The sequence below is a fragment of the Drosophila obscura genome, unplaced genomic scaffold (genome assembly GCF_018151105.1).
Source record: "Drosophila obscura isolate BZ-5 IFL unplaced genomic scaffold, ASM1815110v1 contig_186, whole genome shotgun sequence".
Taxonomy (NCBI): domain Eukaryota; kingdom Metazoa; phylum Arthropoda; class Insecta; order Diptera; family Drosophilidae; genus Drosophila; species Drosophila obscura.
Genome location: NW_024542774.1, coordinates 26,819 through 40,648, shown reverse-complemented (window position 1 = coordinate 40,648; position 13,830 = coordinate 26,819). Strand labels below are relative to the sequence as shown.

General features: G+C 45.7%; 1 protein-coding gene and 1 long non-coding RNA gene across 5 annotated transcripts; both read left to right on the top strand.

The window, feature by feature from the left end:
* The first annotated feature begins 335 nt into the window (after nt 1-335).
* On the top strand, nt 336-2,875 carry LOC121404135. Its single transcript, XM_041593118.1, has 2 exons — nt 336-1,501; nt 1,574-2,875. Exons 1-2 carry the CDS (start codon nt 692-694, stop codon nt 2,861-2,863), a joined length of 2,100 nt encoding a protein of 699 aa, XP_041449052.1. The 5' UTR covers nt 336-691; the 3' UTR covers nt 2,864-2,875.
* Nucleotides 2,876-12,338: 9,463 nt separating this feature from the next.
* On the top strand, nt 12,339-13,473 carry LOC121404127. 4 transcript variants are annotated; one of them, XR_005967724.1, is made up of 4 exons: nt 12,339-12,425; nt 12,505-12,964; nt 13,019-13,172; nt 13,240-13,473. It is a non-coding gene; the product is annotated as an uncharacterized LOC121404127 (long non-coding RNA). The 4 variants fall into 4 exon arrangements; XR_005967726.1 differs by having other exon boundaries at nt 12,345-12,575; nt 12,790-12,964; XR_005967725.1 differs by having other exon boundaries at nt 12,345-12,702; nt 12,790-12,964.
* Nucleotides 13,474-13,830: the final 357 nt, after the last annotated feature.

Sequence of the window (13,830 nt, the reverse complement as noted above, 5' to 3'; positions counted from 1 at the left end):
CGGACGGACGGACAGACGGACGGACAGACGGACATGGCTATATCGACTCGGCTATTGATGCTGATCAAGAATATATATACTTTATGGGGTCGGAAACGTTTCCTTCTCTGCGTTGCACACATCCACTTTTACCACAAATCTAATATACCCCTTAACTCTTTTTTGAGTACGGGTATAAAAAAACTCTTGGCGGGACAAACGCTGCTTGCAACAGTTGCTGCAATGTGTCCAGAAATTGGATCTAGATGCCATGATGCCGTCAGCCGAACAGGTGTGTAGCAAGCTCGGGCCACTATGTCAGTTCTCGAACTGCCAAGGCCCAGCCAAGCCAAGCCCCAGGGATATGCCATATATTTATTTTAAAATTACTAATACATACATTTGAACTCGATACACAAAAAACTAAATTAACGAGGCGGAGAACAACACGCGGTTGCATTTGCAGCGCAACGAGGTGGAACTGGAGATCCCACGGCAGCGGAACGAGGAGCTAGAGTTCAGCAAGGACGCATTGGGGGCCAAGTACAAGGACTGCCGCGCCGAGTGCCTGATACTGAGAGAGGATTTGGGTGCGGCGGAGACGCAATTGGAGCATCTGCACGAGGAGCGTCAGCGAACGAAGCGACAATTGGAGGCACTGCGTCGATCTCTGCCACTGCTGTTGATCTGTCGCCTGTTGGCTCTGGCCTAAATGGGCAACGACATATTCACCGCTAGTCCCAGTGCCCGCCTCTACTCCGGACAGTGTGCTGATATCGATGCCAAACCCGAGGACACACTCAAACAGAGCGAGAGTCCACGGCATAGCTGTGACGCGCGGGAGGTCAGCTTCCTGCGGGAAGAGGTCAAGGTGCTGCGCAGCCAGCTGAAGGATCTCGACGCACGCCACTACGAGGCCATGGAGTCGGCCGACTCGGTCTGGGCTGAACAGGAGCAGGAGCGCAAGGATTCGCATGCGGCAGCGGGCCTGAAGACCTGCCTGGTGCGACTGACCAAAGAAGTTCACGATCTGCTCGAGGCCCAGGAGCAGCTGGAGGTGGAGCAACAGATGCCCGTGGCCCTGGAGAACGAGAAGCGACGCTGCCAGGCGCTGATCGATGAACTCAGTTTCGCCAAGAAGCTGCAGGCGAGCACCGAGGAGGCGCTGAAGCAGGAGGCCGAAGCTCTGCGCAGCCAAATGTACGATCTGCGCAAGAGCTTCATGCACAACGAAGTCACCAATGGGGAGCTCAAAGAGGAGGTGGGCACGCTGGAGAACAAGATCCGGCAGATGGAGTCGCAATTGAAGGAGTCCGAGGAGCGTGCCCGCTGCCTGGAGGATGAGCTGCGCACCAAGGATAAGCTGTGCCAGCGCATGGAGCGTGAAATTGGAGTCTTCCCGGAGGGCTTTAGTCTCGCCCACGAGCTCTACGACAGTCCGGCCAAGCGGGCCAAACGAGAGGAGATCAAGGATTTGCAGTCCGCAAGCCTTCAACTGGGCTGTGTTCTGCGCGACATTGAGGTGGGTAAACAGGAGACGAGTGCCACATGTGGATGAGACTTATAGTTTTTTCTTTTCCCTCTCTCTTAACAGCGGCAGAGCGTGGCAAATATTCCCCCACACAAGGATTTCCAGTTGATAGCATGCAGAGTGAAGCAGCTGGCGGACCAAATACTCGCAGCCAAGAATCCGCCCGAGGTGAGTACCATGTTTTCCTGCCCCTCCAATGAGACGCTCACTGCAGCAGAAGAAGCAGTGGTTGAAGATGATCTGCGCGGTGTGGGTGGAGCAGCTGTGGGTCAAGTGTCCAGCCACGGGTCTGCCAAAACGCTGCCAGCACTACGCAGATATCGACGTTTGCATGCTGCTGCTAATCCGAGCAAGACCAAGGATAGATCAGAGCAGATCAGCGAGGCTCTCGACAGTCCCAATGGGTTGCTTCTTGTTGGCACGGAGCTTCTCGGCGAGCCTCCTGTGTCCATGGAGACTCTCTGCGAGTTTCCTGCCCCAGCATTCAACGAGGTTCCTGGCTTAACCATGGAATCATTCTTCGTCGCTGATGACATGGAGCAGCCAGAGATGGAGCATATACAGCAACTCGATTCGAGGCAACGCAAGCGGACGATGCCCAAATGTACCGACATCTGTAGCCGCATCTATCGCGGCCGAGTGCGCCGCCGTGCGCTGCAGCGGAGTCTGTCGAGCAACAGCTTCTACTCGATGGCTTCCCTTCACACCGTCCACTCGGATACATCGATGCTTTCCTTCCGTTCGCAGCATGCGAGTTTGGAGGCAGCGCCAACTGCCACGGCAGACTACGTGTCCTTTGTCCAAACGGAGTCAATATCCACTTGCGTCCAGGCGGTGCAGACCGAGCTCGAGACCTCAGAGTGTTACACTCAATGTGACCGTGTGGATGTGGAGCAGCGTCTGCTGCTGCTGCCGGATCGGACGCGCCGATTTGTGGAGCTGCTGCAGTGCGAGGCGGAGGATGTGCAACGCTTCAGGGCCAGTCTGCTACAAATGTGGGAGAGCAGCGAGTCCTTTCGCGAACACATCGAACTGGTGCAGGATCTGTACTGGGCACAGCTGCCGCCACCCGTGGAAAGCTTGGAGGTATTTGCCAGTGCGATGGGAGCTGTGCGCGACTTGGCAGCGACCATGCAGCCGAAGTCTTCATTTACGCTGAAAAAGATCGAGCAGCGTTTCAACGATCGCGTGCTGCACTTGCACTGCGAGATGGCGAAGAAAACCGAGCCGGAAAATCCGGTAAAGGCGATGCAGCAAATGGGTCTGGTCTTCACGCATGTTGCACGACCAAATCCTTTATTCGAGTTATTGGGTATAGCGTGTAATCCGAATAAGGAGTCAGCCAATATATAAATTTTAATTACAGAGCTGCTGATTCGTTTGTCTATCGGTGCGGCTATCGATTCCTTTCGTTTGTCTATCGGTACGCTTATAGTTGGGTGGGGTGGCCTAGAGTTTACTTTCGCTCTTCCCTGATCAGTGTGCGTGCGCCACCTGGCGGAGTGAGCGAGATATAACGGCCGCATGCTGATTCCTTTTGTGGGTAAGAGTCAAACAAAGAGCCGTAGAGGTAGCTAATAAATATTAAAAATTTCGAATCAAATCAGTTGCGTGGAATAAGTACGAACCAAGCTTAACCAGCGCTCTCTGTGTCACCCATCTGCGTTGTGTCTGCTGTGTGCGAAGTCTACTTTGTCCCTGTCCCAGCACAATCAACAGTGTGCTCTGCCCGCATATGTAAATTGATTCTCTGTTGCAAGCAGCTAGACAGCTACTTCGATTCGAGGTTTGTGTCGTTCTGAGTACTCTGATTGAAAGAAACTGACTGAAGGGGAAGGACCAATCTCAGTCACAAGAGCAGCCTCAGCCTCCTAGATATATTTATTGCAGTATCCATTTCCGAAGCAGCTGGCAATGATTTTCCTTTCATTTGAGAGACATTTCATTTCTGTCGAACGTCTTGGCAATGACTCCGAGCCCGTGTCTGTGCCTGTGCCCATGCCCATGCCAGAGCCCTTGCACTCCTAATATTTTAAGTGGCTTGTAGCGTCGAACGTATTAAGCTTCCACCTGAAAGCAGGCTACAGGACCAGTACCCAAAATGTATCTCAAATTGGGGAGAGAGAGAACGGTTGGGCTCAAGAGCAGCGAGCGGGAGTTCGGCCACCAAAAGAACCAGCAAGGCGAGGGGCACTTCGGGTTCGAATTGGGGAGAGTGGGTCTCAGGTCGTGGATCGAGGTTTGCTCGTTCTGAAGAGTTCTAGTAACGTATAGAGCCGGACAGAAAATATTGGTCCAAGTCGGGAAGTGCATACAATATAAATATCGCTGTACATAAGCGAAGAAAAAAAAACCGTGTGTTTGTGCCAGATTCGGTAGGACCAAAGCTAAAAAAGTGCCAGTTCCCGATCCTCCGCTACTTAACGTCGAGCACAGGGGTGAGTGAAGCAAATGGGCTGTGCATGAGTATGTCAGCCTATATATGTCTGTATGTGCTTGCACAGTGGTGCCGTCAGCGACGAACATGCCCCGAAATTTGGCTTGAAGTCGTTTTATGTTTATGTTTGTGCTTGCGGCAGGGGAATAAATAATCAATTAATTGCAAGCGCACACACAATCGCTTTTGGCTCTGTTTGTAGTATAAGTTTAAAAATGTTTAGCTATAAGAAGTCAGAATTAAAATTGTTTGTTTTAGTAATATAATGAATTGCTAGCGTCCTAATATTCGGGGACCAGCATTTTTCTGCCTTTCTTTGAGAAAAGTGATGTTCTAGACGGTTTGTCAACGATTGACATATCATTCTCGGCGGGTCCAGACAAGGTACCAAGTTGTATTTTAAAACACTGTGCCCAGTCCTTATCTTTTCAACCTATCATTGGAACGGTCCTGTCTTCCAGTGATTTGGAACGAATCCTATATCATTCCGCTTCACAAAAAGGGTTCAAGATCTCACATTTAGAACTACCGAGGTATTGCTAAGCTTTCCGCCATTCCAAAGCTGCTTGAGTTCCTCATTACCAGGCAATTGCAACACCTATGCAGGAGTCTGATATCTCCATCGCAACACGGATTTTTTAAACATCGATCAACATTGACAAACCTTCTCGAGTTCTCTTCTGCAATTAACCGAGGATTTCAAAGCTCCCTGCAAACAGACGTAATTTTCATGGATTTTAGCAAGGCTTTCGACTCCGTGAACCATTCTGTTCTCATTCACAAGCTTTCTTTAATTGGTTTCCCCACTAATCTTCTAAACTGGATTTCGTCATATCTTTCTAACCGCACACAACGTGTTTTGTTTACTAATGTGTTGTCGAATGTCGTTAATGTTAAATCAGGAGTGCCACAAGGTAGTCATTTAGGTCCACTTCTGTTTATTTTATTTGTGAATGACCTTCCTCAATTTATAACATACTCCTCCACACTAATGTACGCTGACGATGTTAAAATCTATCTCTCCTACTCTGATTGGTACCTGCACAAACGCCTTCAACTCGACCTAAACGAGTTGCAAATTTGGTGTTCAACAAATCTCCTCTTTCTGAACCTTTCTAAATGCAAACTTATGACTTTTTACCGTCGCACTCCATACTTTGTCTCGTACGCTCTAGGAATTCATGCCCTCGAACGAATTTCGAGTTCTAATGACCTTGGAGTTCTTTTCGATCATAGACTGTGTTTTAATAGCCATATAGCTGCAACTGTAAATAAAGCTAAGGGTGTTCTAGCGTTTATAAAGCGTTGGTCCAAGGAGTTCGATGACCCGTATGTCACCAAAACACTGTACGTCTCCTTGGTTCGTCCGATTCTGGAATATTGTTCTTGTGTGTGGAGTCCACAGTACAAGGAGCAACAGTCCATTCTCGAGTCGGTCCAAAAACAATTTTTAATTTTTGCCTTACGTAATTTTAACTGGGACTCGGATAGAATCTTGCCACCTTATCAATCGAGGCTACATCTTTTAGACCTCCCTTCTTTGCGCCATCGCAGAATTTGTAACGGCGTTATATTTGTACACAAGCTCCTAGTTGGGCTTGTTGACTCAGAAGCACTTCTTGGTCTGCTTGACTTTTCTGTTCCCCTTAGACCTACCCGTACCTTTCGTCCGTTTCGTTTACCCTTCTGTAGGTCTAATTACGCTCAATTAGTTTGTGTTTGTACCCAAGTCTCTTGCACGTGAAATATTAATGAAAGTGTTAAAAGTGAGGCGTCTTTAGCTGCAGCAATAGGCAGCAATGGCAAAGTGTGCTACGTTTGTCCCGGAACCCATGGATTGAAAGGGTGTCTAAAGTTTAAGGAATTGTCACCGTTACAACGTTACCAGGAGGTAAAGAAGCACTCGCTGTGCCTGATTTGCTTTAGTAAGCGACATACAACTAGAGGCTGTAACGGTCCGCGGTGTAAGATTTGCAGCAAGCCTCACCATGAGCTCTTGCATCGAGAGGTACTAGAGGCACCTACGGAGTCAAAGCCCAAAGGACAGGCGGTGCAGGAACCGAGCTCACTACATAGCTCCTTGTTGTCTAGATCGTCCACAAATTTCCTTGCGACCGCGGTGGTTCAAATCAAAGATATAAGCGGAGGATATCGCAATTGCAGATGCGTATTAGATTCCGGTAGTCAATTAAATTTTTTGACGGCTAGGTTAGTCTGATGACCGGGCCTAGAAACGCGCGATTCATCCATGCAACTCAGTGGAATTGGCAATGCAACATCTCAAATTATTGGAGAGGTGCAAGTGACGTTTAAATCAAGAGTCACTAGATATATGGCGACCGAGAATTTTTGTGTGCTAGAGGAAATAACGCAGTATAACCCAACCAGCTCAGGAAGATTCCCGAAGTGGGTTCCACCCAAGGGAGTTACTCTGGCCGACCCTACATTCCAGCCCGAGTATTGACATGCTAGTGGGTGTCACTCTGTTCTTCAAGCTAATTGTAGCAGGGCAAATAAAACTAGGAGCACACCTTCCAAGGCTTCAAAAATCTCTGCTAGGCTGGGTCGTCGTAGGTGAATGCACAAGGCCATCTGGAGTTGCCATAGTAGCAAGTGAAGTTGAAGCAAAGGGTTCTAGAAATGAGCATCTGCAAGAGCTCGTACAACAATTTTGGAAGTGCGAAGAAGTCCCTGAACCAGTGGATAAGTTCACAGAGGAAGAAAAAAAGTGCGAAGATTGTTTTGTTACGCATGTTAAGCAAGACGCCTCGGGAAATTTAGTGGTAGCTCTGCCATTTAAAAATCCTAAACTTGAATAAGGAGAAACTTATCAAATCGCTCTAACCAGGTTCCTAAACTTAGAGAAGAGGTTGAATCGTAGCCAAGCTCTGAAGGAACAATATGTTCAATTTAATGAAGAATTCCGCCAATTAGTGCATTTAGAGGCAATAAGGACTACAGAGAAAAATAAAGTTGAATACTTCATGCCTCATCATACGGTTATTCGCCCAGGTAGTTTGACGACCAAATTACGGTTCGTATTTGATGCCTCTTGTAAGTCTTGCAATGGCTTGTCGCTGAACGACACGACCTTATTTGGTCCAACTCTGCAACCAGATCTATTCGAGACATTGACCAGGTTCCGGTTCTATAGATAAGCTCTAACGGCCGATATCAAGAAAATGTACCGACAAATATAGGTCGAAGAACCACATAGAAACTATCAGTGCATCTTATGGCGAGGCAACGTTTCGGAGCCAATCCAAGTGCTACGCTTAAATACGGTCACTTATGGGACAAATTCTGCACCATTCCTGGCAGTACGTTACCTGTATTACTTGGCAGATAGGTACGCTGAAAGATTTCCATTAGCTAGAGAGGCGGTGAAGCGAAGTTTCTATATGGATGTGGGGGTTTTGGTTTAATATTAAGTTTAATAAATGATAAAGTATAGTATTTGGTACAAGAAATAGAATTTAAGCGTCGTTCGTCGTCTGGTCTCTTTCCACAACCCTCTCACGTCGGCAGCTGGATCGAAACTCCCTCGGCCTCTCTCTTCTCGATCTGCTTTGTGCAGATGTCTTAATTCGCCATCGGTCGTGCTTGCTGTTGTGCTTTGGGAATTCGCTTGGGAGCGAATTCGCTCACGCTCGTTTTGTCTAGGGATTTGCAAAACACAACCCACATCCGGCCGTCCTGACTATGCACTCGCCTCGAATGCATCGTCGCTTTCTTCGTCGTTGCTCGTGGACCATGGCTTCAGATACTCCGCACACGAAGAAGAGTGCTTAGGCCCATCGGAATTGCCAACTTTTTTGACGTCGTAAGCATTGTTATGTTTCACCTTAATGATCTGGTACGGACCCAAAAACTTCGGTTTTCGTTTGAGTCCGCTACCAAACTGAGTCCTATTTATGGCAACTAGGTCGCCAATGTCATACTGCCTGGCTGCTTTACGTCGCAGGTTATATGTCTTCTTGTTCTCGTCTTGCAGATTCAGAATTTGAGTCTTTGCTTTTGCCCGTAGCTCATTGCGGTCGTCTTCAAATGCAATGATGGACTCTTTCTGGATCAAACTCTGAAGCTGCTGGTCATCTTTGGTACGCATCTTGACACCCATCAAAAGTTCGAAAGGTGTGGTATCGATGCTTCTGGTGTATGTTGAGTTTATTGCTCGCTGGACTCGATCTACGTGCTTAAACCATTTCGAAGGGTCGTCTATACTGAGCTTGGCAAGCACGGAGATGATCACTGCGTTGAGCCTTTCCACCTGTCCGTTTACCCGTGGAAGTCCTGTAGTCGTCTTCACCAGTTTGATGTTTTCGTCTTCGCAGTACTGCAGGAAGTCTTGGGCGGTAAATGCTGAGCCTCTATCTGAAATGATACAAGCAGGGTTGCCAAACGTCACGCTTTGGCTGCGTAGCTTTAATATGACCTCGTTAGATGTAGTTGACTTTGTAGGGTATAACCAGCAAAACTTCGTGAAAGCGTCGATAACAGCTAGTATATGTTTATAGCTCTTGCTGGTTGACTCTAGTGGACCCAAAAAGTCAATGTGGTACGTCTGCAGCGGCACGTCATCTTTTTGCAGGGGGTGCAAAAGACCTTCTTGTTTACCTTGCTTGCGGTTGATTAATATGCAAGGTATACAGCAGTCGATGTACTTCTTGATTTTGTCGTCTAAATTTGGTATGTAGTACTCCTTGCAGATTAACTCCTTCGTCTTCTTGATAGCAAAGTGGCCTCTATCGTGAGCCTTGCCGATGATAGTTTTCTGCATATCCCTTGGAACCACCATCAATTCAGCATCTTTGACTAATTTGTAAAGAATTCCGGACTTTATAAAGTAGTCGTCGTATTGTTGATTGTCATCGCTGATGAGCTTCATGATCGTCTTCAAATGTTCGTCTTGTTTTTGCGCCTGTTCTATGCCAGCTAAAATGCTTCCGTCACTTATGTGCATAACGGGATATCGTGAGAGTGCGTCCACGTGACGCATACGGGATCCTGCACGATGCTCAACTTTATAGTTGTACTCCTGCAAAAGCATTATCCACCTGGCCACCCTTGTACAAAGATTCTGTTTTTCTAGTGTTTTGGTGAACGCGTTGCAGTCCGTTATAATCTTGAATGGTATGCCCAAAAGATACACCCGAAATTTCGTCAATGCCTCAATGACCGCAAGTATTTCCAACTCATAGCTAGTGTATTTGCGCTGCGCATCCGTCGTTTTCTTGCTCATGTAGTATACTGGATGCAATTGGTCGTCGTCTGGTGATTTTTGCATCAACACGGCTCCAAAACCGTCTATGGATGCATCCGTATGGAGTTCTGTCTCGTACTTCTGATTGTACATGGCTAGTACTGGGTTTGATGTCAAATATTTCTTCAATACGCCAATAGCGTTCTCTTCGTCTGGGCCAATTACAAACTTTGCATTGTTTTTTGTAAGGTCAGTCAACGGTCTCGCTATAACCGCGTAATTGTAGATAAACTTTCTAAAATAGCCTGTAAGACCCAAAAAACTCTGAAGCTGTTTCAGTGTCTGCGGCGTCTTGAACTTAGAAACGGCTTCAATCTTCAACGGGGTCGGATAAAGCTTTTTATTTTCGATGATATGGCCAAGAAACTGGATTCGTGTTTGCAAGAAATGACACTTTTTAAAATTCAGCTCAAGCCCATACTCTTCACACGTTTTGAGAACTTCTTTCAGATTTGTCAATGCTTCTTGCTCGTCTTTGGCTGGAATGATTACGTCGTCAACATATGGAAGTGCTATTCCTTTTCTAGTCAGCTGTCGAAAAATTGCACCAATGTGCCTTTGGAATACTCCGGGCGAATTCGACATACCAAACGGCACCTTGCGGAACTGGTACTGGCCGCTTTGCGTCACAAATGAGGTGTACTTCCTACTCTCTTCGGCTACAGGAACATGGAAGAACCCATTCTTCAAGTCAATTGTACTGAATATTACAGCGTCTTGCAAACGATCTAGCTGGTCATCTATTAACGGCAACGGGAAATGATCTTTTACGATGACTTTATTGATACGTCTAAAGTCAATGCATAGACGTGGCGTGCCGTCGCTCTTCTTCACCAATACAACCGGACTCGTGAACTCTGACTCTGACTCTTCAATTACCTTTTTCTGCAGCCACTCGTCGATCTGGTCTTCTATGATGCGTGTTTCATTTATCGCAAATCGTCGTGGCCGCGAAAATATTGGCGTTTCGTCTTTTAGAATTATTTTCATTTCAATATTCGTTGTTTTTGATTTTTCCGGTTTATACGTCGATATAATTTCGCGTACTTTGCTTTGTGTAAACTCGTTTACCGCGTTGCTTATGTTCAGCTGAGAATTGTCTACCGCTACGTCGATTCTCATTATGCACGATTCATCATAATTATCTTCTTTATTTTCATTTGGCATTTTACACACTTTCACTCCATTGCGATTAAACGATATTTCTGCGTGCAAACAAAGCTCTTCCCCTATATAACAGCTCACACACACACGAGACCAGCCCAGTCCGAAACCGCCTTGTAAACAAGTAAAACGAATAAAAGCATTACTAATAAACAAAAACCACAAAAGCTACCGCGTCATCATTCTTCCCACCTTGCCTACTGCTCTTTCGGACATAGCGAGGCCAGCCCCGGGCTATTAGTTCCCTATTAGGCTGAAGCATATCCCAGCCTGAAATAGGTATCTTACAAGTTTGGGGTGGGTGCATGCAAGCTCTGGACTTAGAACAGCTGAGCTAAGCTTGAGCTTAGGAATTTTCTAGGCTGTGGATCCGTTCTAGAGTTCAAAACGTAAAATGAACGATAAGGAACGTGTGAGTCGCTTCTGGGGACGCGACTCTACTTATACCCGTACTCAGTATATATGTACATTTTTGAGCTTATGATTTTTATACCCGTACTCAAAAAAGAGTTAAGGGGTATATTAGATTTGTGGTAAAAGTGGATGTGTGTAACGCAGAGAAGGAAAATTTTCCGACCCCATAAAGTATATATATTCTTGATCAGCATCAATAGCCGAGTCGTTATAGCCATGTCTGTCTGTCCTCCTCCGTCCGTCCGTCCGTCTGTCCGTCTGTCCGTCTCGATGAGCGCCTGGATCTCAGAGACTGTGCTAGCGAAACCAAATTTGGTTTTCAACTCATGTGATATCACACTGCTACAATGTATTCAGATTTCGCCCGCCCCCTTCCGCCTCCACAAAGAACGAAAAATCTGTGGCAGGCACAATTTTAAAATACGATAAAACTAAAAACGCAGTATCGTAGAGAATGCCCATATCTTCCAGATTTCCAAATATGAACTAGATCGGATCATAATTATAGCCAGAATGAAGAAATTAATTTTCAGTTGCTTCCCCTCCCCCTCCCGCCGACGACAACGTATCTCATTTTCCTTCTCGCTCGCACATTCTGCCGCGTTCAGTGCGCGAGCAACCCTAGCGAGGAGATGTAGAATCTAATTGGAACATGTACAATCTACATGTTAGATGTAGAATATACATTGTATTTGTAAATGCAGATATCATATGTAGCAAAAAAATGTAAAATGTAAAATTTTTTTTTTAATTCTAAAATTCTAAAAAATCATGCTCAAAAATGTATATACTGACTGAGTACGGGTATAAGTAGAGTCGCGTCCCCAGAAGCGACTCACACGTTCCTTCTCGTTTTTGCTACATTTGTTATCTACATCTCATCTACAATGTCTATTCTACATCTAACATGTAGATTGTACATGTATCATTTAGATTCTACATCTCCTCCGCTAGGGGTTGCTCGCGCACTGAACGCAGCAGAGTGTGCGAGCGAGAAGGAAAATGAGTTGCGTTGTCGAAGGCGGGAGGGGGAGGGGAAGCAACTGAGAATTAAATTCTTCATTCTGGCTATAATTATGGGCATTCTCTACGATACTGCGGTTTTAGTTTTATCGTATCTTTAAAACTGTGCCTGCCACAGATTTTCGTCCCTTGTGGTGCCGGAAGGGGGCGGGGCGAAATTTTGAAATACACTTGTAGCAGTGTGATATCACATGAATCTGAAAACCAAATTTGGTTTCTCTAGCTCTTATAGTCTCTGAGATCCAGGCGCTCAATAAGACGGACGGACGGACAGACGGACGGACAGACGGACATGGCTATATATACTCGGCTATTGATGCTGATCAAGAATATATATACTTTATGGGGTCGGAAACTTTTCCTTCTCTGCGTTGCACACATCCACTTTTACCACAAATCTAATATACCCCTTAACTCTTTTTTGAGTACGGGTATAAAAAAACCGTGTGTTTGTGCCAGATTCGGTAGGACCAAAGCCAAAAAAGTGACAGTTCCCGAACCTCCACTACTTAACGTCGAGCACAGGGCCCTGTAGTACTGGCGGTGGCGATTGACCCTGCCGAACTACCTACTACGCTGGTCCGTACATGGGTACCCACCGAAGTAACCCTATGGTAAGCGAACGCGGAACCACTCAAAGAGTAGAAAATAATCTTACTCTGTATACTTTACAACCCACCGCGTACCACCCAGCGAACTAGTTCGATGGGGCTGCAACGTCTCACCAGTAGATGAAAGAAACGAAAAAAAACGAAACAAAAGAAGTAAGAAAGTAGCCAAAAATGAAGCTGCGCTGCTTCTGCGGAGCAGAGCGCTGCTTCGTTTTCGGTTTTTGACATTGCATTGGTGGAATGTTCTATTTCTTTCGGCTGAATTTGTTGAGACGCGCTTGTGAGTTCCAGTGAAAAAAGTGAACATTTATCAAATCAATTATTTAAAAAAAGGTAAGACAAAGCAACTTTAATTAAATATGTACAGCAGGCGGCATTTACGTAGACTTAGGAAGGAAACTAGCGATAAATATGCTAACAAACTAAAACTAGTGAGGGCAGAGACAGTGTCGTCCAGTGAAACAGAAAAAGTTGAGGTACTATCTGTCCAGGGACTGGTACAGATGGACAAAGATATAAACAGCTCAAACAGAGATTTATACGTAAGTATGATGTAAATCAAAATGTTATTGTTTATTCTTATTGTATTTTCACAGATTGATGCAATAAAAACGATTCTCCTGCCAAGCGGTATTTTAAAAAATTTTAAAAATATTCTTGCTAATGCCGTTGTGTTAGCCTATAACGTGGATAGAGTGCAAGGCAAGTCGGCGCTGAAAGATCTTAAGAATTTTTATGGAGTTTTGCTTGGTATGCATATCTGTTTGTCTTTCTAATTTCCTGCCCATTAATATTTATTTGATTTTTATATTTATAGATGCTATAACTGTAGAGGCAGAGACTGGATCAGCGGAAATACAACTAAGAAAAGCTCTTCAGCTGCAAAAAAACGACATTTTAAAAATATAAGCAACAATAACAACAACAAAATAATAGATAATAATAACTCATAAGGAAATTAGACAAATAAAATAAGTGAAATTGTCAACTGCACGAGCTTTTCTAATTATGTTCCTTGTTTCCTTTTACTACCCCTTATATGGGTACCCATTTCACTACCTACCAGATGGGTACCCATTTCACTACCCCATTGTATGGGTACCCCAAATCGTCAACCACCAGAAGAGTACCCATTTCACTAGTTCGGGGGTAAACGATGTGGTGTCGCTGGTCCCCATGCCCTAGGACATTGTGGGTAAAAATGGAAATGAAGAATAGCATTGCTTAGGGTGTGTCCAGTGGGTAGTGGTGGTCTGTTAGGGACGGGTCATATCACCACCACCGAACTAGTGCCCAGTACTACAGGGGGGTGAGTGAAGCAAATGGGCTGTGCATGAGTATGTCAGCCTATATATGTCTGTATGTGCTTGCACAGTGGTGCCGTCAGCGACGAACATGCACCGAAATT

Coding starts and splice junctions, on each gene's coding strand:
- LOC121404135 (XM_041593118.1), top strand. CDS start 692: ATGGGCAACGACATATTCACCGCTAGTCCCAGTGCCCGCCTCTACTCC. Junction 1,502..1,573: donor GTGTTCTGCGCGACATTGAG/GTGGGTAAACAG, acceptor CTCTCTTAACAG/CGGCAGAGCGTGGCAAATAT.